This window comes from Falco biarmicus, chromosome Z (genome assembly GCF_023638135.1).
Source record: "Falco biarmicus isolate bFalBia1 chromosome Z, bFalBia1.pri, whole genome shotgun sequence".
In the NCBI taxonomy this organism is placed as follows: Eukaryota; Metazoa; Chordata; class Aves; order Falconiformes; family Falconidae; genus Falco; species Falco biarmicus.
The window spans coordinates 22,782,228-22,807,040 of record NC_079311.1 but is presented as its reverse complement, the minus strand read 5'-3'; the positions used below and the strand labels follow the sequence as shown (position 1 = coordinate 22,807,040).

General features: G+C 40.1%; 1 protein-coding gene across 1 annotated transcript; it reads right to left on the bottom strand.

Annotated features, from left to right (window-relative positions):
• Nucleotides 1-2,064: 2,064 nt before the first annotated feature.
• FEM1C (fem-1 homolog C) lies at nucleotides 2,065-21,956 on the bottom strand. The gene is made up of 3 exons (XM_056324647.1): nucleotides 21,821-21,956; nucleotides 20,479-21,208; nucleotides 2,065-8,262 (listed from the first exon to the last, which is right to left on the bottom strand). The coding sequence occupies exons 2-3, from the start codon at nucleotides 21,020-21,022 to the stop codon at nucleotides 6,953-6,955; spliced, it is 1,854 nt and encodes a 617-aa protein (XP_056180622.1). The 5' UTR covers nucleotides 21,023-21,208; nucleotides 21,821-21,956; the 3' UTR covers nucleotides 2,065-6,952.
• Between the last annotated feature and the right edge of the window lie 2,857 nt (nucleotides 21,957-24,813).

Genomic DNA, 24,813 nt, shown 5'->3' with positions numbered 1-24,813 from the left:
GTAGGAGGACAGATAGCTTAGGAGGACCCTGTCTCACAGGCTAGCGAATAGAAGTATAGTGTGAGCCTGGTAGCCACAGATGCAAAAAAGAAACAAATGGAGAAAAAGCAAGTTTACTATTCTGAGGCTATGGGACAGAAACAATAAATAAACCAAGTCTGGCTCATCCGCTGAACATTTTACCTCACATTCCAGTTAGGATAATGCTGTGCGTTAGATGCAAGTGGCATCTACAAAAATTAAGATTTGGACAATAAAATTGTATCTAAAAACAACTGACTGTAAGATTACTGTGAAAAAAAACCTGTTCCACTGTAACAAGGAAAGAACTGGCAAGTTAAATGTCAGGTTCAGCAGGAAAAAATGTTTAGTGAATCCGTGAATCCCTTTTTTTTTTTTTTTTTGGTAACATACAAGCAAGGGAGGGGAAAAGGAAGAACTGAACCATTAGGTCAGCTTACTTGACTCTGGATTGTTCTCTGTTCTTTGCCCATCCTTAGTTCTTGGGCTTTCTTTGGTTGGTTGGTTTAGCATAACCACATGAGGGCTGCAAGAGGGTAACTGTCTAAAGGACAAACAAGTGCTGAAACTACGAAAAGATCCAAACATACAAAACTATGAAAAAATAAGTATCAAACGGGAATTAAGTTCCTTATTATTGAAGGGCTAGCGTTCCAAATAGTCTTCTGAAGAGAAATTTGGCAAGGAACTTATCACTTAACAAATCTTCAGGAGATGCGATAGAAGCAACCCTTTGAACTTCAGATTGGAACCTGCATTTTACAACACGATGGGAGACATGATTGTCATTTACATCATAGCCTCACACCCACCGGCTTCTGACAGGCACTTGTAGGGATCAGAAAGCAATTCTTTTTCCACCTTTGAGCATAATTCAACATCATTGTCTGTAACTTCTGAGTTACAGAGGAGAAAGTTTATTCTCAGTTTTTCAGAATGCTGGAGATCAACTGCAAGATAAGGCTTTGATTTGGTGGGAGGGGGAAGGACTTTCCGCTTTTCACTGCAGATGGTATACATATGCCCTCTGAATATTATGTGGGAAACAAACAAATACACTGCCTTTGCCATACATACCATACACTTGGCCTCTTTTGCCCTCTTTCTGCACTACTTTGTATGGTGAGTTTTGGTCTTCGCTTGACAACCAGCATTTGCTACCACCAAGAAGTATTGTTGCATGGGTATACAGCTTAGGTAACCAGCAGACACTTCCAGACGAAAACATCTTTCATCATCTGCAACTGCAGAGGGATGGATAATGATGTAGAGGATCCTTTTCAGTTCTTCCTTTTCCTAATTAAGAGACCTATATTCAATTCATTAAAGCCATCTGTGTGAAAATTATCTTATTGTGAACGCTCTGGATCAGTTTTTCTCATCTAGAACCAGATGCTGTTTGTAACTGATTAGGCCTACATCTAAAATTTCAGCTCTCTGAAGCATATGCTGCCTTTTAAGTATAGGATTGTGACTACTGTGCCTAACTATAAAGATCCTTTGAAATTACAATGTCAATGTTATTCAAAGTCTTCCATTCTCTAGCTGCCTTTAATGAGGACCTTCTCATAGTTCTCTCACCCCTGGAATGTTCTATTCCTCTGTTCTAACTATCCATGCAATAGGGAAGAGACTTCAAAAGTTTTAAGGAGAAAATTAATTTGTGCAACTTCCTTACTTCTTACGAGGTCTTTCTAACTACTTTTATGCTATAAACTAAGACCACAACGTCTTCACAGAGTTAATAGCATGACTAACTGCATTTTCTAGAAATGGGAAAATGTCTCCTGTATTATCCAGTTCAAGCCTTTTCTTTACTGTTACCCACTACCAGAATTTAAAGGCTTGTTTGGACCACCATTTCATAGAAAGAAAGAGGATAAAACGTGACATTTTGTTTCAGGTAAAGGATCCTTAATGATATGAAGACTGAAATCTAAAGCTGCAGCATTCACATTTAACTATTTAAACTCAAAGAAAGAGCGGCTTACCAATGAGTATTGCAGTAACCCTAAAGGAAACAGATACATAGACTCAGACAGGTGTTCTCCAAAACATATTTTTAATGTAATCTGCATCTGGAGCCTAGAGAGAGAGAGAGTAAAAGCAGAGAAATATGCTTATTTTTCCTTTTTTACATTACTGTTAAAGCTAAATCACGTCACGTAAAAAAGAAACTGCAATATTTCCATACATGGAGCTAGCCCTGCATAGGAATTATTTGTGACAGAATGGAACACAAACACGTTAGTTAAAATCAAACTAACAATAGCTTTTCATTCTGCCCTCACTGAGGGCTGAACAGTTACTTTCACACTTAAAGCCAAGAGATATGAGCAGTTTAGTATATCTCCTATCAATTTCCCCAAAATTACTTTGAAACATTAAATGCCAGTTGACTTCACTGTACTCACAGAAGATAGAAATTAGTGTTTAGCCTACTTATATTTGTCAACATTTTAAAGTATAACAGGCATTCCACTCTATTTCAAAGCAAGAAGCTATTTCAAGAGCAGTCATCCTGCCTTTGTCACCTTGCAGTTGATACAAACCGAGGAGAGATACATTTTTTTCCTCATAAGGTTATTATCTTTTCATAAACCCTCCTGTAAGGATTTTGCTATAGCACTCTATTCCTTTTTTAAGGTAGTGTTTTGTACAAATGGAAGAGGTTAATTTTAACCAGTTGCAAAACAATCATTAAAACAGAGCTCTTTGGGGACTTCGGAAATACACTAAGTAACTTCTCATCCAGGGACTGTTGTAATGTGTATAAAGGTAAACTAACCACACTGTTGCCTTGCATTTCAGAAAATGTCTTCACACGGCACTTAAACAGAACAGAGACACCACAAACAGCTGGAATCTTGTTACAAGCATAAGCTATACAAAAATAGGAATAAAATTTTAGAATTTGGTAAGAAAAGCTTTTTTTTTTTTTTTTTAATGAGAATACCTTTCATCTTCCTGGTTGAAGTATTTAAGTTGAAATGCAAGATGAATAGCAGAAAAACTGCTTTAAGTATTTATCCCCAAAAATACAGCTTCAGAGGTCTCAACAAGTGAGGAAGTATCAGTGTCTTTGTCTCTAGAGAGCAATACCTAGGAACTGTTTAATCAATTTTAAAGCCTGTTTCATCCCTTCAGGGCATAATTTTTTTTCTGTAGCATTCTTCTGCATCAGTAGCTCTGATCAGCATGCAGCAGAAGCAGTGTATATCCTCAGAAAAAAAAAGCCCAAACAGGAAGAAAAAAGAACAGAAAAAGAATGCATTAAAAATATGATAAAAATAAAATGTGTTTTGAATGTTCTTTAGTTCCTCATCCTTACCACAGTCTGAGTCCAGCTAGCAACACTACTGCGTGTATCATCACCATGTTCCACTAAAATAAAACATATACCCACCTCTGAAGAGTAACCACAGTAAGAATGGAACAGATTTCTGGTCCAGAAATTTGGTATCTATACTGAAGTTAAGACAAAATTGGCGTGGAGACAAAACTGATTTCAATCAGGGGCTGAGGGGGCAAAACTTACTACCCAACTGCACTGGCCTTAGTGGCACATGCATCTCAAGAACTGCTGCCCCAACCCTCTCTTCCAATCAACAAATCCAACTTACGCCTAACACAGTACCCAGCACAGGCTCTCTACCGAATTGTTTTAAATTAAGAGAAATTAAGCAGAGTAATGTAAACACACAGGGCTAAATGGAAGTGATATTAAATGCATGAACTCATCTGCCTGGACACCTGAGCCCAAGTATCCAGCAAGGCAACAGTTCAGCAGATAGCCTTATCACCATGAAAAATTAAATTCTGCACAGAGGTGACAGTCTTTAGGACTGATGCACATTGGTTGATATTTAGACAGAACTACATACAATAAATCAGTGCATCCTATTAAATTAGTTTGTTTTTAAAGAGCAGCTAACAGAATAAGCCTGCCTTGTAGCAATTTTCACTAGGTTTACATATACTTAATAGTGATACGCTTCCTCTTCTGGGAATGTTTTCCATTTAAAAATTTGCTAACAATTAACAATTTTTGCAGACTAATAATATCCAACTAATTTTAAACATTTTGGTTTTTGACAGTTAGAAAGACAGAAACTTAAAACCACTAAAGAGTAGAGATTCCAGAGTATAAAACTCAAACTCTAAAAACCCCTTTCTCTGTGACCTATAGAAAAAGAATTAATGACTTGAAGAATAATGTGGATCATTTCTAGTGATTTGTTGATTATCCCTACTTACAGAATAGTAGAAAAGTATTAAAAAATAAAAAAAATCAAAAATCAACTTAGATGTTCACACAAATGACAACTTGGGTATCATGTGTTTTAATCATTACAAATCAGAGAAATTCAGCCAATTTAATAGAAATTTACTCCTATGTATTTGTGAGAGCAGCTAGCACCCTGGCTTGTACCAGACAGAAACGGTGCAGCCAGGACTACGGCAGTGATCATACCCCTGTACTCTGCACTGGTAAGGCCACACCTGGAGTACTGTGTTCAGGTTTGAGCCCCTCGCTACAAGAAAGACTTTGAGGTGCTGGAGCGTGTCCAGAGAAGGGTAGTGGGGCTGGTGAAGGGTCTGGAGCACAAGTCTGATGAGGAGCGGCTGAGGGAAGTGGGGTTGTTTAGCCTGGAGAGCAGGCTGAGGGGAGACCTTATCACACCCTACAACTACCTGAAAGGAGGCTGTAGCAACATGGGTGTCAGTCTCTTCTCCTACATAAGAAGTGCTAGGACAAGAGGAAATGGCCTCAAGTCATGCCAGGGGAGATTTAGATCGCATATCGTAACAAATTTCTTCACTGAAAGGGTTGTCAAGCACTCCAACAGGCTGCTGAGGGACATGGTTGAGTCACCATCCCTGGAGGTATTGCACTTAGGGACATAGTTTAGTCGTGGACTTGGCAGTGCTAGGTTAACGGTTGGACTCTATGATCTTAAAGGTCTTTTTCAGCCTATGAGATTCTATGATTCTCATAATTTCATACAGTGTAGACATGGCATGGGACAAACAGATGAAGGTTGCTTCAAAATACAGACTCTGAAAGTGGCAATACACAAACAGCACTGCTTTCAACACATCTTTGTTTAAAAGCATCCCCATATTTTTCCCCAGTAATGGCTAAGCTGGTAGGCACCATGCTGTACACTAACAGGAATACCAAAAGCCCAAAAGCAAGGAAGAACTATTCTTATATGCTCCTAAGACACATTCTTCCTCAATGTAATTTACAAACAACAAAAGAATTCTGACATCAACTTAAGAAATAAAAATATTAAAAAAGACTCACCTCAATTTACCTTTAATCAATTTGGCTTCTAAATATGTCTATCACTGCCAAAGGCCTAAATCAACTTGTTGAATTTCTGGAGCAAGAACCCCGCAGGCACACTTAACTGCCCACCACTGAAATAAAATATCAAGCCCACCGACATTCAATAGGCTTGACAACTAAACCTGCAAGCTAACTTACCTATCCAACAGAAACTAATTTAAATTTAAGACATTTGCAGGTCTAATGTGCCACAATAAATTCTACTATTAATCAACAGTAAAGTGCTGAATTATATTAAATACCTGATTCACACTCAGATTTAACATTGTTTAGATTTCTTATCAATTCAAAAGAGCCCTTTCTGTTGTAAAAGCTAAGCTGTTGTGCAAATATTATAAAAATAGGTACTTTAATTAGGAGCTACATACACAACAGAACTTCTGCTTTCTTGTTAAGTACAGCTGACGGCATAGTAGAGATATAAAGTCCATGCAAGTATTTAAAAAGATACATAAAATGAAGAAAAAAGGACACTGCTAGAGAACTTCCAATACCCTGGCAAACAGCCACTTACTATATTTGATGATGTCTAGATCTGGACTGATAAGCATCATGCCATCGACATGCTTTATTTTCTTTTGCAGCTAAAGTTGATTTGTAAATTTTAAACTACAGCATACATTTGATTTATTTCTCTTTAAAGTGTATCATTAAGTTCAAGGTTAAACTCTGAGCAAACTTCACATCTAGTCACATAACCAGCACAAACAAGACATCAGTGCAAAGGGGAAGGTGTCAGTCATACACAATGAGGACTCTTCCCTAACTGCACAATGCAGTAAAACAATTTTCAGATTTAAACTTTAAGTGGACTACAATGAGAAAAAGCAAGATTTTTCTTCTCCCAAATTTAGCACAAGTTTCCAAAGATCAAAAGGAAAGCAACCTCAGTTACAGCAGTCAAAAAAGTCAAACCCAAGTTTGGAGAGCTGGTAAGTAAACTCCAAAATTAATCATGCTATGAAGACAGCATTCTCAAGAGAGCTCCAAACAAACTGCAAAACAAAATTGGCATTTAAGTTGAAATTGGCCAAGTGCTGCATAGAAATATGCTCACACACAACAGTCATGTTTCTCTATGCACTATAGAGAAGATAAAAGCACTTATGGTAGTTGCAAATGTTAACAAGTCCATACAACTTGTACGATTTAGCAATGAGTCCATAGAAAAAGAATACAGGAAGAGTAGAAATGCTCAAGCAAAACCAAAAGATGACCCTTCAACTGTATAAAATCCACATAACAGTTATAGCAAAAAGACATCAGTGGAAGATATTCAACCCAGTTCCAAACACCCAACAGGCAAGTAAAACCAGAATAGACAAGCCTTTGGCAGACAATTTTAAAGAGTCTAGATATGGCATTACATAACTAAATAATCCACAAAATATATTATATGGCATGTTCATATTAAATACTGGGTAACCAACTCTGCAGATCTGATGCTAACAATACTTTAGCCAATGACAGCACGATGGAGCAAGCTAAGGGAACGCTGGTGTATCACAACAGTGCTCAAGGAAAATATCTTCACCAAGTCGTGTTTCAAAATCAGTACTCTGGGACTCCATACTATCACCTATGGAGCAAAACAAAGTTCTCTAGTTTCTCAGGGATGTGCCCTGCATAGTATATATTATGATTCACTATTACACGAGCAGCAAGACACTGCAATGTAGTATGATTTATGGGCTGGATTAAATTTTTTGCTATTTCCTTCTCATCCAGCAAATCACTAGCAGTTTGTTTATGCAAGTTTGTGGCATCAAAGTGTGAACCTGACTTGATAAGAAGATTCATGATGTCTGGATGGTTGTTCAGCGCAGCAATGTGTAACGGACTGTTGTTATCTGAGTCTCTGACATTCACATCAGCACCACATTCTACCAGGATAGCAGTAACTTGTAGAGAGGGGAATTTACAAACTGGGTAGCGACCCACACATGTAGTGTTATTATCAACAGCAAGGTGAAGTGGACTGAAGTTATTCTTCCCTCTGGGCTGAAGCTTAAGAAACTTGTAAATAGTCTGTTTCTTAAAATGCTCCTGTTCTGAGCTGCAAGGTACTTTCTCCAACAAGCAAATTAAATGCAAAATGATGGAAAGGGCTTTGTTCAGCTGTATCGGATCAGGGGGACACTGGGTTTGTTTCATGGCCCGTTCTATTTCAAGCACACTTTTGCACAGTATACCCATGAGATCATCAAATGTGACAGTAGTGCCTAGCAGGCCTTTTGCCCTATCTTGTAGCATGAAGGAGAAAAGTTCAGCAAATGACAGTAAACTGCTGGCTGTCATAGGGCTCAGTGGATCAAGATTGTTCTGCTGCATGTCCAAAGCATATTTCCATAAATTGATGCAACGCTTGAAGTTTCCAGAGTCTGCATAGACAGCACCTCTGTATCTAATATAATAGGATGTATCTGGGTGAGAAGGACCAAGAATACGTTCTCTAATTAATAGTGCTTGCATTCTCATTTCATCAGGGTCTGCAATGAGATTTTCTAGCTCTTGTGAGCTGTTTACCTCTTTAGCATAATCGTATGCCATAATTAGTGTTTGTGGCACAGGTTTGCTCAGGATATTAGTCCTATCACTGTATCTCATTTCCATAGCTCGCTTCCAGTACTTCAAAGCGCCAAGCAGATCTCTCTTCTTGTCCACGAACGTTGCTCCTAGAAGCTCCAGAGCATTTATGCGTTCAGCCTTACTGGTTTGTACATGCTGTGTCAGAAAGTCCACAATATTTGTGTGGCCTGTCACACTAGCTGACATAAGGGGAGTCATTCCATAACCATCCTTTTCCATTTTAGCACAGTACTTGAGAAGCATCTTCATGATCTCCAAACTTCCAGATTCCGCACAGTCATGTAACGCAGTGTTTCCTGTAAAAGAAGAAACACCATTACGCGAATCATAGTTGAACTGTAGTCCAAACCCCACTACAGTAATAGTTAAGAAAAATCAGTTTAAAATACTTTTTAAAAAAGCTAAACATTAATAGTTAAAAAAATAGCTGTTTTGACATCTAGAGACTATGAAAGGCCAAGTAAAACATTAAAGATCTGATTGAATATCAAGGCTGCCAGGCAGTTATACAAACAAAACTGCTTGATATTATTGCCTGAAGGAATTAAACAGGTTTAAAGGACCCTTTTTGTCTCATTATTAAAAAAGATCAGAATTAAAATTGAATTCTCCACTACATATAAGTGCAGGAGCAGGCAATTCCATTATGTTAAAAGTCAAGCAAACAGCAGAAGACCAGCCTGGCTAAACAGGGAACTACTTGTGGAGCTATGCCAGGGGAGGTTTAGACTGTACATTAGGAAGCATTTCTTTACTAAGAGGGTGGTCAAACTCCAGACCTGGCTTCCTAGAGAGGTGGTTGATGCCCCCAAGCCTGTCAGTGTTTAAGAGTCATTTGGACAATGCCCTGGATAACATGCTTTAATTTCTGGTCAGCTGTAAAGCGATCAGACAGTTTGACTAGATGATCATTGTAGGTACCTTCCAACGGAACTACTCTATTCTGTAAGGGATTTTCTATTTGCTTTCAAGTAGCAAACAGAAACTTAAGCTTGCTATCTCCATGTTGTTTCACTTTTTCCTTCTTCCCTTGTCAAATATCCCTTTCTCTCAATCTCCGCCAGCGACTAAAAAGTAATGAGACCTGTACAAAAATTAAAGCTGGGCCAACTCAACATTGGCTTTGTTTGCCTCTACACTGTATCTCTTCCTCTCTCCATGTGCCAAACAGGTGACATATGTGTTTTGAAGCAATTAACTGTGGAACACAGTTATTCCCAACACAATGGAAAATAAAATCATCACAACAGGCCCTTCATCTCAGCTGGGGCCTTTTGAGACTGCCAGTATATTCTGAGGAAGGTGGATATCTTAATGTTTTCTTAGGTCTTCATCCTGAAGTTGCTCAGTAATCCCTCTGCTCCTCCAGTTAGGATTCCCAAAGCCAAGAAGAAAAACATAACTTCCGACAAACAACACACAGCCATCTATCTTAAGCGTCTTATCATTGACATTCACATTATTTCTCATTAGCATGAGAATTCACAGTCTTTTAAAGGCATTCTAGTTCTAACACCATGTAAGGAAATTTCTAGTAAGCACTAGTGCCACCTGTTTGAAAACCCTATTCACAAAAAATTAGACAGCAAGCACTGGACACAACAGCTAAATATTTAACTATTAGGCTTCAACTAGGTGAAAATTTTGCTTAACTTCAAACATAAGTACTTCTCTGGAGAAGGAGACAAATGCTTCTGGTTGCCTCCCAACATAGTCGCTTATGTTGTTGACTGCTTTTAAAATGACACAGTTTATAACTACCTTGTTCTTTATATTATACATACTACAGATTCAAGCATAGTAACTTTTCAGCCTCCCACTAAATGAATATGTAAATTATTAACAGAATGCTCACGTAAAAATTCTGGCTCTAAGATTTCTTACATCTTTACAGCTGCAAATTCCAGCTAACTGCCCATGAGATCATCAGCTTCTGTTGCACTTCAGCAAGTTTCCACATTCACAAATGAGACCTCCTTTTCTAAGTGTTCTCTGCCCAGTCATAGTCATCAGATTTGGTTTCTAGAATTTGAGAAGTTTCAGAAAACTTCTCTAATTTGCAATTTTTTAGGCTTTTTTCTTATTGCCAACAAGACAGCAATTAACAGTGTGCTTTGCTGTTGTATTACTAGTTTTTAACAGAACTACAGTGGGTAAGGAGACAGCAGTAGTCTTGAAACCTTCAGCTCATGTTTGGGTTAAGCATGTATTTATATAATTTACTGATCTAAACAGTTTCTATTTATATTCACACACTCTGATTTTTTTCCAGGCTCTGATCTCTAGAAAATGCAATTCACTCTTTATACTACAGTACTTAGCTAATCAAACTCAAACCAAAAGCATGACCAAGATCTGTCTTAAAAGCTGAACACTGTATAGAAACAAATTAAAACTAAAATGGAGGTAAAGTCTTTCTGCTATTATATTCTTTCTGTTGAGAATGCATTGTTTACACTGTCTTAAATATATATATACACATGTACTAACTTTGAATGTTTTGCTTTTGAATTTATCATATGCACATGTCTATAAGGAAAAAGATTCATACTTATTAAATGCAGTTCAGGAATAGAAAATTTGTTCCATTTTCATTTCAATTATAAGACCCTAATGTAGTTCCCTACAAATAATTTTCATATCATCTAGCTTTTACATTTGTGACTTCGTATCACACATCTTCCTTCTAACAAGACACAGTAAGAGGTTAAAGTTGAAGAAAAAACACAAAAGTAACATTCAGAAATATCTGGTCAAGCCATAATGACTGTCCTCTAAATTCAATACCCACTTGTTGCCAGCAAAACCAGACACCTCAGATCTACAATGTAGACCTCTATTCGGTGTTTTGAATTAGCAGATTATCATGCAGTAGCTTGCTTTTATCTTCTGTTGACAAGCCATCAAGCCAACAAAATGTTCATCCAATGCTTTTGCAAGTTTTGGTATGCAGAAGAAGTGGTATATAGAGACTCAAGGTCTGTTTGGATGAAAATTTTTTAACGGACATTGGGTATTTTGCCTTAGGTTCCCCACTAGTATCCCAAACAGCCTCTGTTAGCTGTTTCTCTTCGTATCTTTCACTTCTCAAAACTTCACATGTAAATTGGTCTGCTGCTTCTTCCTCAAACTTGTTTGTTCTCTCAAACTGGAGAGCTCACAGCACATTTCAAGGCCTCTTTGTTGCTTTCAATTCCAGCAACCACAAGAACAGCGCTAAAGAGGAATGGCAGTTATTCAGGACAGACTGAGTCTCAATCCAGACTCAGCAGATACTAAGACTTAGCTGACACACTAATCAAATTAATACAAAAGATGCGTAGAAAGTTATTTTCAAAAGCTTATGACTCAAGTTTAACATGATTTTGCAATTATAGCAGAGCTACAAACATATTCTGTCCCCCCAGCCAGTATTTTGAGTGCAAGTTCCAAACATTAAAAAAAACCAAAACCCCACAGAAAATATCAGATTGTTTCATTAACAGACAGTGAACTTAACTTGGAAAATATTCTTTCCCTGAAACATTTTGGAATAGTGGCCAGTGATTTTATTATCATTTCCTAACAAATAAGCTGAAGCGGACACTCCAACACAAAGTGGCACTTGAAATTGTCTGTTAGATTAAGATTCACAAAGCTAAACCCAGTTCTTACAATGGCAAGTGATTTTCAATCTTTGATACCTTAGGCAATTTTTATCATTCATAGAGAGCGTTAAGTCAGTTATAGGTCTGGCCACACTACAGTCTTTAGCACGAGCAACAAAATCTCCAAGCACATAAACGGAGATTCAACCAAATTTAGGTGGATTAACTCAGAGAAATTTGACATACATAGTTTATCAGCTGTAATCCCCTCTTGTCCTTACCACACTGCAGACCAGAACACTGTTGATACTTCAGTATTGAGGGGTGTGAGACCCTTAAACTCCTAAAATGGGAAGATGTCAAACGCAGACAAATACACAAACTCACCAGCACACATACACTGTAAGAATGCTTACTATGCTGGAGAAAGCCTAGTTAAAATGCAGCTACAGCATTCAATTCAGAACTAAAGACTGGCAGGTTCCTCACACCACCTGCACTTCCACACTCAGTGATAAAGACAAAACCAGATGCATTGGGGTGTTGGCTGAGCCACCAATTAACACAGCCATTTCAGGGTGCATTCAAGTCCTTACACCACTTCTCTCAACAGAGCTCTGAAACATTGGAACTGGCACCTGTTTTCTACCTTCAAATTAATATTTTTTTAAGATATTTAAAAACTTGTAACATAAAAGCATCTTAAAGATGAATAAGTGAAAAGGTACTAATAACACCACTGTTCTTAATATTGCTTCACAACTATTAGTATACATCTTGCTGGTTTTAACAATACAATCAATGGCAGCTATTCATATTACACACTGTAGATCCATTGCCATATAATGCTGCTCTTGACACTCTTTTATCAATTGCCAGGCATACATGCTATGACACATTAATACTGAAAAAATCCACACAAATTAAACTTGGCCATGGCCTGGGTAACTTCAGGTCCAATCCAACAATCTGTATGTCATTAATTTACAACGCAGCTATGCAGAACATGTGGAAATACACTCAAGGCATCAAGGAATTTCACTACTCTGTCCAACTGGATGTCCTTGATTTAAAAAAAAAAAAAAATCACTTTTTTTTATTCTTATTACAATTACTGACATAAGCTGTGAGTAACAGCTGTTTAAGCATATCAAAAGTAGCATTTTTTTAGCTATTTACATTGTAGTAACCCTTGGAGTTAAAATAACTATAATTATTTTAAGCCACGCACAAACTAATAAAAGAAGGCCAGCACCGCTATTTTTTAGTGGCTGCACCTTATTTAAGTTTGACTGGATGGTACAGGTACAGCAGTGGAAATGATACATTGTAAAAAAGCCCAAGTTTCCAGAAAAGTGGGCAGGGGAAGACAGTTGAGAGCTGCCAACTTAGAAAACATAAACCCCAGCCTTAAGAAATAACAAGATTACCATCCATCTATATCTAGCAAGTATCAAGTCTTAAAATTTGAGGAAGAACTTGAAAGAAAACATGCTAGTGGCCATTATACCTAATTCAAAGACTATGTTCCATATACTAGCCATGAATTGAACAGTTCAAGGAAGTATAGCAAATCAATCATTATTCTGTGAATTAATTCATCCAATTGAAAAACACTGTATTGTCTATAGTGACAGGAATAAACAGTGGCTGAACACAATTTAGTAGTTAATCATATTTTTGTAACAAAAACAAACATTGTATCTACTACTATATTAAAAAGGGAAAAGGCTAGAAATGTAAAATTTGAAAGTCATTCTCCTTGATAAGCAGTTTTCCAAGGCACACATAGGAAGATGTTGGTCAAATTCAAATATTTTTTTAAAGGTGTGTATTATTATTTCAAAATAGGTTTCATTTAATTTTCCTAATGTATTTTCAATTTTAAAATGATCTGCAGTAATTCAATCATATATAGAAGATAGCTAATATTACAACAACATGAAAAGCTCTTGCTCTTGCACAGAAACAAAATTGGACTGGGAGTGTTTTGGTAGTCACAGTACTTCTTTGTTAGAAAATAGGTACCACTACACCATACTGCTAGTAATACTTACAAATAGGTTCCATCTGTATAAAACTTTACTATTCATCTTACCTAATAACTTCCTTTAATTAAAAGCAGCAACAAAGAAATGGAATAATTCCACCTCCAGTCCTTCCAAAACTTGCAAAAATGAATTAAAGATAAAGGTATGTTCAGTTGATGCAGGAGCGTCATGTTTTATTCGTTTGTTACAGTCCTTCTTTAAAATGGCATGAACACTACGCAAACACTTCATGTAACACAGAACTAATTCCTCATCGAGTGCTACTAAAAGCTTAGAGTGGGGGTCAGGCATTCAAATTCATAATGAGGCCATGATTTCCTATGTCAAAAGCAAATAATTACTAAAATAGACTGGTAGCTTGTGACATGGGTATGAAAGAAAACGAAGCAATGACACAGAAAGTGATTTGAATTGCAACCAATTAAGTACATCCACTTCCTAACACTTTCAAAATGCTTGATCAAATTTCTGGGTAGTAGAAAAAGAAAGAGAAAACACACTAATTTAAATTACTGACTTGTATGCGAAAGTAACCCCATGTATATATTTATCCTGGTTCCAGCTGGGGTGCAGTTAACTTCCTTCTCAGCAGCGGGTGCAGCTGTGCTGTGGCTGTGCTGTGCAAGCAATGCTGACAGCACACGGGTGGGTTTGGCTGCGCCCGGGTGGTGTCTATCCTCAGTCAGGGACTTCTCAGTGTCTCAGGCCCGGCCAGCGAGAGGGCTGGGGGGGCACGGGGAGCTGGGAGGGGACACAGCCGGGACAGCTGGCCTGGGCTGCCCGAAGGGATATTCCACACCATGGGGCATCATGCTGAGTATATAAACTGGGGGAAGAAGCAGGAAGGGGGGGCCTTCCAGAGTGATGGCATTTGTCTTCCCAAGTAACCATTCTGCGTGATGGACCCCGGCTTCCCCGGGGATGGCTGAGCACCTGCCTGCCCATGGGAAGCGGTGAATGAATTCCCCGTTTTGCTTCACTTGCATGCACAGCTTTGGCATTACTTATTAAACTGCCTTTATCTCAACCCTTAATTTTTCTCAATTTTACTCTTCTGGTCCTCTCCCCCATCCCACTCTAGGGGGAGGCAAGCAGCTGCACGAGGCTCAGTCGCTAGCCAGAGTTAACCATGACAATATTTTTGCAGCCTTATAAATTAAATCAATCACTTTTATAAAGTGAATTTGTTCAGGTAGCATTTACTTTTTTTTTTCCTAACAGAGCACTAAGTAATTAATTCTTCCCGGTTTTACTTTTTTTTTTTAAAAAAAAAAGAAGATATAGCTACATATATACAAACATGGAAAGTACACAAGAAAAATGTTACACATCCCTATTTCATATGCATAACAAAAAAACCCCTAAAGGTATGTCTTCCCTTTAAGAAGAAACCAAGTAAAAATTGCAAAGAGCTGATAATGGCAACAACTTTTAGTCTAGTTTCCATATACTATAAAGAAATAATCACTCTTTTGCTCCAAGTACTTCACAAAAACTTGCATTATCAATTACCAATATGAAGCATGCTGTTAATAATTTAATTTCAATATAAGCTCCCTTTTAACTGAAATTCAAGAATTTATTCCTTTAAACTGTATCTTCCTTATTCTATGCAGGCATTCCTATGGAAGTTGTTTCCACATTGCATCATACACAAAGTATCTACAAAATGCAGTGCACTGCCCATGTAATACCAACCAAAAAAAGGAGACACACACACACCACACCCCCCCCCCCAAAAAAAAAAAAAATACACAGAATACTTTTGGAGTAAGGGTTTATAAACACAGAACAACAGAGAGGAAAGAGGGGAACGCATGGGGAGAGGAGGGCAAGAGCAGGGGCAGTGGGAAGGAAAAAAAGAGGAGCTTTCCACTTTTGTTTTTTATACCCCTCCCCCTCTAAATGAATCTTGGCAAGCAGACAAGACAAACAACCTCAGAAGAGAACAAACCTGTCAGACTCCTTAATGTTTACTGCAAGAGAAAATTAATGATTTTTAACATATAGTAAACCACATACAGCAAAGAGTGTGCATCTCTCTAATCCCCCTGCTTCTGAGTCTGCCAATTCTGCAAAAGATTCGCCCTCGCCGCCCCGGCCCTTACCAGCAGGTTTGAGTGTTACACTTTCCAGTACCTGGATAAATAACAATACTTAAATAGCATGAGTCCTTGATATAGTATTACTGTACATATAACTTTGATACAGTGCCGATAGAGACTGAGGCCTGTATGCCTCTATAGTTTCCAAAGTGAGGAAGCGAATTCAACAAGCCTGGTCCTCCACATTATTTTACAAAGGTATTCTAATCAGTACTGTGCCAGTGGAATTTAAGAACGATAAAATATTGAATCACAGTTTTCATTTGCATTTTCAAAATACCTAAGTCCCTCCAACTGCCACAGTACTATGGAGGATCATAAACAACAAAGAATCAGGGCTTGCAACCAGACATCACTGTGCAGATCTTGAACACCTAAAAGGTCCAGCAGTTCTTAGGAAATTTTCTAATACTCAGGAGGAGAAAAATTAGTCTTTTGGCTACCAGATGAATCTGCTAACTACAGAAGAGGAACAGAGTTAGTGAAGACCACAAATATCACCTTGAAGGGAAAAGGACCACATACCAAGCAGCTGAGCAATGGAAATACTTACAAGTCATGTTCAGAAAAAGTATCTGCCTTTCAAGTAGATACGTTTGAAAACAGTCCTTACTCCCTGTATCATTATGTTCAGACCACCCTGGCTATCAGCACCTGTGTACTTAATCTATAATTTAACTCACTAATTGCAGAAAGGCAGGGAATGAATTCCATTATTGCAGCAAGGCTGGTGGAGGAAGACAAAGTGTAACACAAATTAACAAAGTACGCATTACGAATTTTCAAAATGCAAGATACAAGTGTCCTGTCTGGAGTTAGAACAGATGTATAAGATCCCTTTAAAATTATTTTGCATGCATATAATTTTATTGGAGCAATTACATGAAATATTTTCTTTCAAATATAAAATCCAACAAACACAGCCCAGGTATATCCCCAAGAGAGCCCAAATCTCTAATTTGAAGGCCCCAAAGACTGCTGCCACTTGAATTACATGAAGCGCTTCCCTCCCTACACACAGCAGCCAAACCAAGACTGTGCACAGAAACACACCACTGAAAACCCGTATTCAAGAATCCAGCAGTCTGTTCTGAATGTGATGAAGGAGAACTCTAACAGATCACTGGCAGGCTTTGCAATGCAGCAGAACAGAAAACTGCATACAGCTGACACACAGAAATCCTCCTCACCCAGCATAAGGGTAGGTCTGTGCTTCACTTCAGACTTAGTTCTAGGGTTCTACCTCTTCCTGAAAAAGCTCAGGCTTCTGCTACTCTAGCTTTATCCACACTGCTCCCCCTTTTAAAAGCAGTATAAAACCCTTTAAGGTCTTTAAGTTTAAATGGGGGGGGGGGGGGGGAGCATTCAAAAAAACCCAAAACAAAAAAATACCCCAACTTGCCATTCAAGACTTATACCAGTGAAAGTTAATAAGTGTTGTTATTTTTAATCTGCAACTTTTTTAAACTAGGAGTAACATACTGGAGAAGCCTCTGAATTAGGAAGACAGTGGTCCATTAACTCACTTTGCAAGTATTGCTTTGGCTGCTTTTTGCCTTTCTTAAAGAAAAAAAAAAACAAACAGAAAAGACAAAACTCTACAGAGATCTTTGCTGTTTTCCACAATTCTGAGAGAAAAAACCTCACCCTTCTTACCTCAGGCATCAGTTTTTCCCCTCACTAACACTGGTCATAACCTAAAACATTCTTTAAAAAAAAAATCCTTGGTTTAGATACCTGTTCCCTACGGGCTTCATAAAAGTTTGGGGAAACTGTGGAGGTTCAGATCAGCAAAACAGTAGAAACAAAGACAACTAAAGGCTTGTACTTTAAATTCAGAACCATCGGCCATCTTTCACAGTAGAGCACCAAACACTCCTTCTTTGTCACCCTCTCCAGCAAGACAATGCCAGAACTACACCTTACCTCGACGCAGCACCTAATCTGACTCAGACTCTGAAGTCTTTAACATCTGAATCGTTTCCCAGCTGTACTTTTGTACTTTCACAACCGTCTTGCAAGAACCTCCGCATTCTGAATTTCCATAGTCCAAAACACAGTTGCACGATTCTGCTTGTATTTCAGAAGCAGGATTTCACCACGCATTTTCACTTGCTCTTTTATACTCTGCCTCCATTGTCACCCAGACGTTTAGATGCCTGTGAACTTACCTATTTTCTCATCTCAAAATATTTGGATTTTCCCCTGGAACTGTCAATATTTTAAAATTTTTCATATCTTTCCCAGCTCTAGATTTTCCTGGGTTTTAAAACAATTAGGTTATACCTTGCAATATGAAAATCCAGTAGAAAAACACAAGGAATAATTCAAGTAATTTTGCCCTCACCCTGGTTTTAAGGATAAAATCTGGGAAAGCATCTATAGTAATCTCCCACAACAGCATTGCTACTGAAGTTACATAGTTTTGTTCTTATAAGGAGAGTTGTAACTTTAAATACAGCAACATTTACAGTAGCTAAAGCTTTTAATTTTTCCACAGATAGGCTTCTGCATACATGGCCCAGGAAGGTGCCTGTCTAAAAAGACTTCAGACATAAGGATAGCAACAACTTCTACTACCCCAGAGCACAGCACACAGGTTCTCTGTATCTCCTTACTCCAAGGGCAGACACATTGTCAACTGTTTAGTACACAGCAGGGAGGAGTAGAAACTGAAAGTAATACACAGAGACTTCCAAGTGGAACATGACAACGTAAAATAAATCCTGTTGGAAATACTAATTTTGAAATTAATAGGTGCTAAGCATTCTTGCAAAACAAAGCTGAGAAGGTTAGTTATTGAGCCTCAGCCACTGCAATACCCATACTGTTGCAATACTTAGGGCTATCAGTTTTGTTCAGTTCTGCCTTTCCACAGCTTTCGCTTTCAGGGTTTATAGTACTTTCTATCTCTGATCGGAGATCAGGCTGCTTTTAAGACGTCAAAAATAAAAAGTATGCTTGTGTCATATCAGAGGGGATTTCCACACACAAAAATGTATTCCACATACTTGACCAATAGATGTCTATTACGTACATATATGTTTGTAAACATAGCAGATCAAAGCAAAAATTGAGTTGTAATGAGCTAAAACTTATGCAATCCAACATTTTTTTACATTCAGTTTAAGTAAGGATCAGTTATACCATACAAACCTTTGCTCATGTGCCTAGTTGTGAGTCACACAAAGTAAAGCAAGCAGAGAGAGGAAGGAATTAAGGTAAGAGAGAAACAGAGAATACTGAGAAAATCCGCAGGAGTGTATGGCTGCCAGTCAGCCATTTAAACAAAGACAAACAATACTAATGCACTAGTAAACTGAACACTAAGGACCAGTAAACCCTACCCCACCAACACAAACCTGAGGGCGGGGGGATGTGGGCAGTGTGGGAAGCTGAGATGTATCTTTTTCCCTGTTACATCACAGAATTAACAGCACTGCTCTGTTCATACCAATCACATAAACGGATAGGTTTAAAACTAAGGAGCAATACACACTTTATATTTAGCTTGTGATTCCAAGAACCCTGTCTAGAAAAATGACATTTTTATCCTATCACAAGTCCATGATGATTCACAAGCAACCTTAAATCGTTACAAAGGAAGATTTATTTTGCTCTGCCCACCTCTATGACAAATCTGTAGTTCAGCTTTCTTTACATTAAACCCACATATCTGCATGATTTGCTGAAAAAAGGCATATTTAACTAAACAGCTTCTCCAAAGATTACTCTCATATCTGGCATTTACCAGTATCATACAATAATCTAGATACAAAGTATACTTTAACAGAAATAATTGCAAGGTAAGTACACTGTTACAAATGTGATTGGCCTGAAACAGGCAATGGAAGTATTAGGCTACAAGAAGTTTATTAGCAGATCAGTTATATTTTTATATGTGTGTATATATAAAAATATATAAAATAAGATGCTGAAAACCAATCCTGGCTCACTAAACTACAAATTAACCCTAACCTGCAATAATTAGCATGCTTTTCAGGCAAATATCACACCCACATACAAGTTTAAGATGTAATAAAAAAACCTGTTGTTAAGAAAAAGGTCCACATAATTACAGTCATAGCAAAACCAACAATCTTCACTTTGAATGATAACGCCAGGGTAATTGTAAACAGGAGCAAAGAGATGACGTTTGTGATCTGTGCAGTTCTGTTGATATCACAGTCACCTGTAACTTCATTTCATTAATCCTAATATATGTTTTTGTTTACTAACACTGAAAAAAGTTCCAAAATCATTCAACAATTCAGAGGGAGAGGAGAGTAAAAAGCAAAGTGGTTATTTATTTCCAACGTAGAAAGTTTTTCTCCTCTATACATCTTTCCTTGTACTAGTATTGACACAAGTTTTATGTACAGTGTATTTGGTTTATTTAGAAACTGTGTGAAAAACAAGAATATATGCTCATATGTGTTTGAGTATGTTGCTACACCAGCCTACTACAAGGAAGAGTTCTTACCGAGTGTATTTTTTCACATTCTTAAATATGACACTTGTATGACTGAGTCTTTTTAAGAATTAGGGGCTTAAGATTAAAATTTATCAATTTAGAATGAAATTATACAACCCACGTTAACAAAGGAACACATTGGGAGAAAAAACACAGTAAAAACATAGCTATACACCTTTTTTTTTTTCTCATCCACTTTAAAAGACTAGAATATTATTTTTGGATGTCAGCCTCGTAAAGGTAAATGAGTAACTTTACTCCTATTTACAAGGAAAGTAAAAAAATTAAAACTTACCTTTAACACTTTTTCTGTTGACATCAGCTCCTTTTTCAAGTAAATACTGAGCAATGTCTTTGTGGCCTTTGTAACATGAGATCATCAAGCATGTATGCCCATGACGGTTTGATACTTCCAGGTCTGCTTTGTGCTCCACAAGGTACTTTACTATTTCCAGATGACCATCAAAACAGGCAGCTCTAAGCGGTGTTGAATTTGTCAGAGTTGTATTGTTGACAGATGCACCATGATCTAAGAGACACTGAACCACCTTCAAGTGGCCAGCTGCTGATGCTGCCCATAACGGCGGAGCCCCCTCAATGGTCTCACCATCAAAATTCACCGAACCACCAACTTCTATTGACGCAGAGCAATGGTCCAACAAGTATTCAACCATGTCAAGGTGACCATAACGGGCTGCCATCAGAAGTGGTGTGGCACCATTGGTTTTCTCTGACATCAGTAGGGCTACCTCTTCTCTTGTTTTGCTTGCCAGTAACTTCAAAAGGAGCTGCAGCTTGCCAGCACGAGCTGCATTGAACACTGCTGTCTTTAGATCCATTTAGTCTGTACCTCTCTGCTTCTTGAAGGATACACGCCTGCCTTTTTCACAGACAAAAGCTTACTGGAAACACACAGCCCAAACAGAATGTCCCCAGCTTCTTCTCAGATCAGTTTCATCTAGATGGGACAACATGAAGACTCTGAACAGGGTCCTGAGAAAGCACCAGCTGTGCTTGTTACAGATCTGCAAGAGAAATAATTCTGGATTTTTTCCCCTCCTACTTCTCAAACAAATAACCGCAGTTGTATTTTTCTACAGCGACACCCCAACAACTCGCTGCAGTGGTGCGCCAACGTCCAGCTGCCGTCCTTGGGACCTCCCGGGCCGCGCGGTGCCCCCTCAGGAAAGCTGCTGGAGGGGAGGGGGCTGATCCTAGCAGCATATTATCCACAGCAGCTGCGGAAAAACCCTCTTCGCCCTTACAGCGTGACGAGCCGTATCCCGACCTGTTCTGAGGCGCAGCCGAAGGAACGCGCCCTCCGCTCCCCCCCCGGAGCCCCGCAGACACGCACCCCGCGGGGCAACGCCAGCCAGGGAGAGCGACGCACGCCCCGGCCGCCGGGCTTTGGCCGGGTCTCAGGAGGCAAGGGCAGCCCGAGCCTGCCCCTTCCCTCACGACCACCCTCAGCCCGCCCTGAGGGCCGCCGGCCCGCTTCAAAGCGAGCCCCCTCCCCCACCCTCCCCCACCCTCCCTCCCCTCAGGGCCCCAAACCCGCTCCCGGCTCCCTCACGGCCCGCCTCGGCCACCGCGCCCGCCCGAAGCTGGCCAGAGAGGGCCTCCGGTCTGCGGGTTACCTTCCCGGGGCGCTGTCGGCCCCCTATCGCCACATCCAGCCTCACAGGGAAACACCGGCCGCTACGCGCCGAGCTCCGTCCAACACCGGCCCGGCGCCTGCAGCGCGGCGAGGCGCAGCCGCCTAGGAGCGGCCGGGACCAATCAGAAAAGGGCGTGGAGGGCCGCCAGCCACTGGCAGCGGGGCTGGGGGCGGGACTACGCCGCCGCTCAAGGGCAGCGGACAGCACGGCGGGCGGCCGCTAGGGGGCGCGCCGGGGCGCCCCACGCGTCGCACCCCGACGGCGGGGCCGGGGCTTGCTGGGGGGGTCGGAGCTGGCCGGGCTCTGCCCCACGCCGGGGGGCAGCTCAGCCCCGCGGGGCAAAAGATGCCATATACGTATGCCTCATGAAGTAATAAATTTTGAGTGAAATGTCTGCTGTTTGCAGCGCAGGGGATGCTCGGGCTCTGGGCAGCGTCGCTGTCTGGCATAAAATTTGCAACGTTGCCGTGGCTTGCTATGGGCTTAGCAGGTAACATTTGTTTTATTCCTATAATAATGAAAAGGGGAAAAGATCTTGCAAAAGCTGCACCTGAGCAAGGGAATGTAACTTCTGTCCCAATTAAGTATGTTATCTGCCAGCCACAGAAAGGAGGGATGCCATACGCGGAAACAAACTTGGAGAAGACCCATGGGCGTTAAAGGGCAGTAATTTGGGCATCAATTTGCAATACAATCTAGCAGCCTCTCCTCCATACTCGCAAAAAAATGGAAAAAAAAAAAAAGAAAAGAAAAAAAAAGGGGGGCAAAAGGGAAAAAAAAGAAAAAACACAAAGCAGCTCCATTTGAAATTTTGTGTACAGAAGCAATATATCACAGCCTGGGCTGCTGTTTGCCCCTTTGTCCCTGTGCCAGCAAGGCAGTACAAAGGCTGCTGACTGGTTTGTCTGCAGACCTCAGAGCCAGAAAGATGAAAATGACAGGGATACAGAGAAGAGCAATCAAAATTATTTAGGATCTGGTGGTTAATTTATGGAGAGAGATTAAAAGATGTAACTGTGTGTAAATGCTAAATTAGAAGTAAGTTGGGTTAAGAAGAGTAGTTTTTCAAGATACGTGAGCGAAGTGGAGAATTATGTGAAGAGTTTTACAAGCTTTAGTCAACAGCAATTGGGAAGAAAATGAAGGAAAGCCCATGCTTAGCATCAAAAATAATATCCTGGTAGGGAGGCTGTTGTCAAGCCAGAAAAATCATTCTGAAGTTGCGGGGCCTTGTTGATAGAATCATTTGTGTCTGGGCTGTGCAGGTCATATCACATATAAATAAGGTACTGTAGGGAACAGTTCTGTGCTGGAGGGAACACGGAGGTGGTGACCTGACAGACCTTTCCCCTTCAGTCCCTGGAGTCTTCCGGGCGGGCGGTACACAGTGCAAGCAGCACTGGTGGATGTGCAAACTGCAGGGCTTCATGGTCGCTTGTAAAGTGGTGGATGGAGCAGTGCTTCTACAGATGTCAAATCTGCATGTCCCCACACCCTCCTGGCTCTGAATCAGGCCAAGGTCCTGGGGCAGGGCCCACGGGAGGAAAGGTGGGCAGGCAGGCCAGCGGGGAATGGGAATGGCTTCTGCAGAGACCTCCTGCCTGGGCCATGGCAGACAATGAGCCCTGGCACGGAGCTGTGAGCTGCACTGATGGGGAGTTTGGGGACAGCCTGCCAGACCGCTGGGGTTCTTCTTTAAACAAAAACCTTTGTCCCCTGTGGCAGATATGCTTTGACATTTCAGAAATCTATCTTAAGAGTCACTAGGTGTAGGCATAAATGAATTAAGCAGAGAAATAAGCTTACAGAAAATTATACGGGAGTTAGACTTCTGTAAGTGCCATCCTTCTCTTTCATACCTCAATACAGATATGCCTTCAACAGTTATTTAATTGTATTTATACTTTATAAAGGTCACTTTCAGTACACAAGTGGACTTAAGGAGGTCTGGCAATGTGGCTGCATCCTGCCTGCTGTTGGACATGTCTCACTTCCATGCTGGCCCACGGAGGCAGCACTTGCTCAGCAGTACCTGGCTCCATAGGGGCATGAAGAGCCGTGGGTCCAGGCACAGCCCCAGCCAGCACTTCCCCACTGCAGTTATTTTCTGACTTCCACAATGGACCTAAGCCCTGCTTCCCAGCAGTAAGCAGCAAATATTTTGACCCAGTGTACCTAAACCACTGTGAAAAAGAAGAGATAACTCATTACTTTAAGGTTTCAACTTCAACCATTTGTAGCCAGTCAGTCTGGCACGGGATACAGTGCCAGGGGCAATTTCATCTGACTTCCCTCCCCCTTTCTTGTAGCCCCATGCCTGTGGGGAACAAGGGTGGTGTTGTCAGACTGGGATTTTTTGTGGTGCCCCGGTTGCAGCCCATGCTATTGAAAAGACCAGTTAGCCTTGATGCTTGATTGGTTTTGCTGTTTTGTTCCCCAAATAAACTCTGTTTTTGAAAGCTGTGAATAGAGAACAGTATTAAGTGGAATAATAACATTTGTTGCCATGATTTAGTTCTCACCTCAGTGCATTCTTGTCCTCACAGCTATTCAGCAGAAGGTACTTGTCACATACATGAAGGACTGAAGTGCTACCTACCTTGCAGACACCTGTGGTCTGGTGCGCAGCAGTCCTCCCCTCAGTGTCTGGGTCATGCCTCTGTGGCACTGCATCTCACAGAGCAGTGGTTTACTGCTGCATCCACAGCCCTAGTTCCAGATTGAAGAAATGTTAATTTTGTGTATAAATGGTGATACCATAAGGAAAAACACGCAGGTCACCCAACCATGCTTGATAGAGTGCTATGTCTGAAACAGTGGGAAGGTTTTCAGGACTACCATTGATAATATTTTAGGAGGCAAATTCTGTTTTCAGCAAAAGATCCGGTTGTAAAGTGCTGTATTATTTAGTTTCAGCCCTTCATGATTTAAACCTGGCTGGCAACCAAGTCCCATGCAGCAGCTCGCTCACT

Excerpts from the sequence above, each read along its gene's own strand:
- FEM1C (XM_056324647.1), bottom strand. The coding sequence starts at position 21,022 with ATGGATCTAAAGACAGCAGTGTTCAATGCAGCTCGTGCTGGCAAGCTG. Across the intron at positions 8,263-20,478 it reads CAACAGAAAAAGTGTTAAAG|GAAACACTGCGTTACATGAC; the intron begins GTAAGTTTTAAT and ends CTTCTTTTACAG.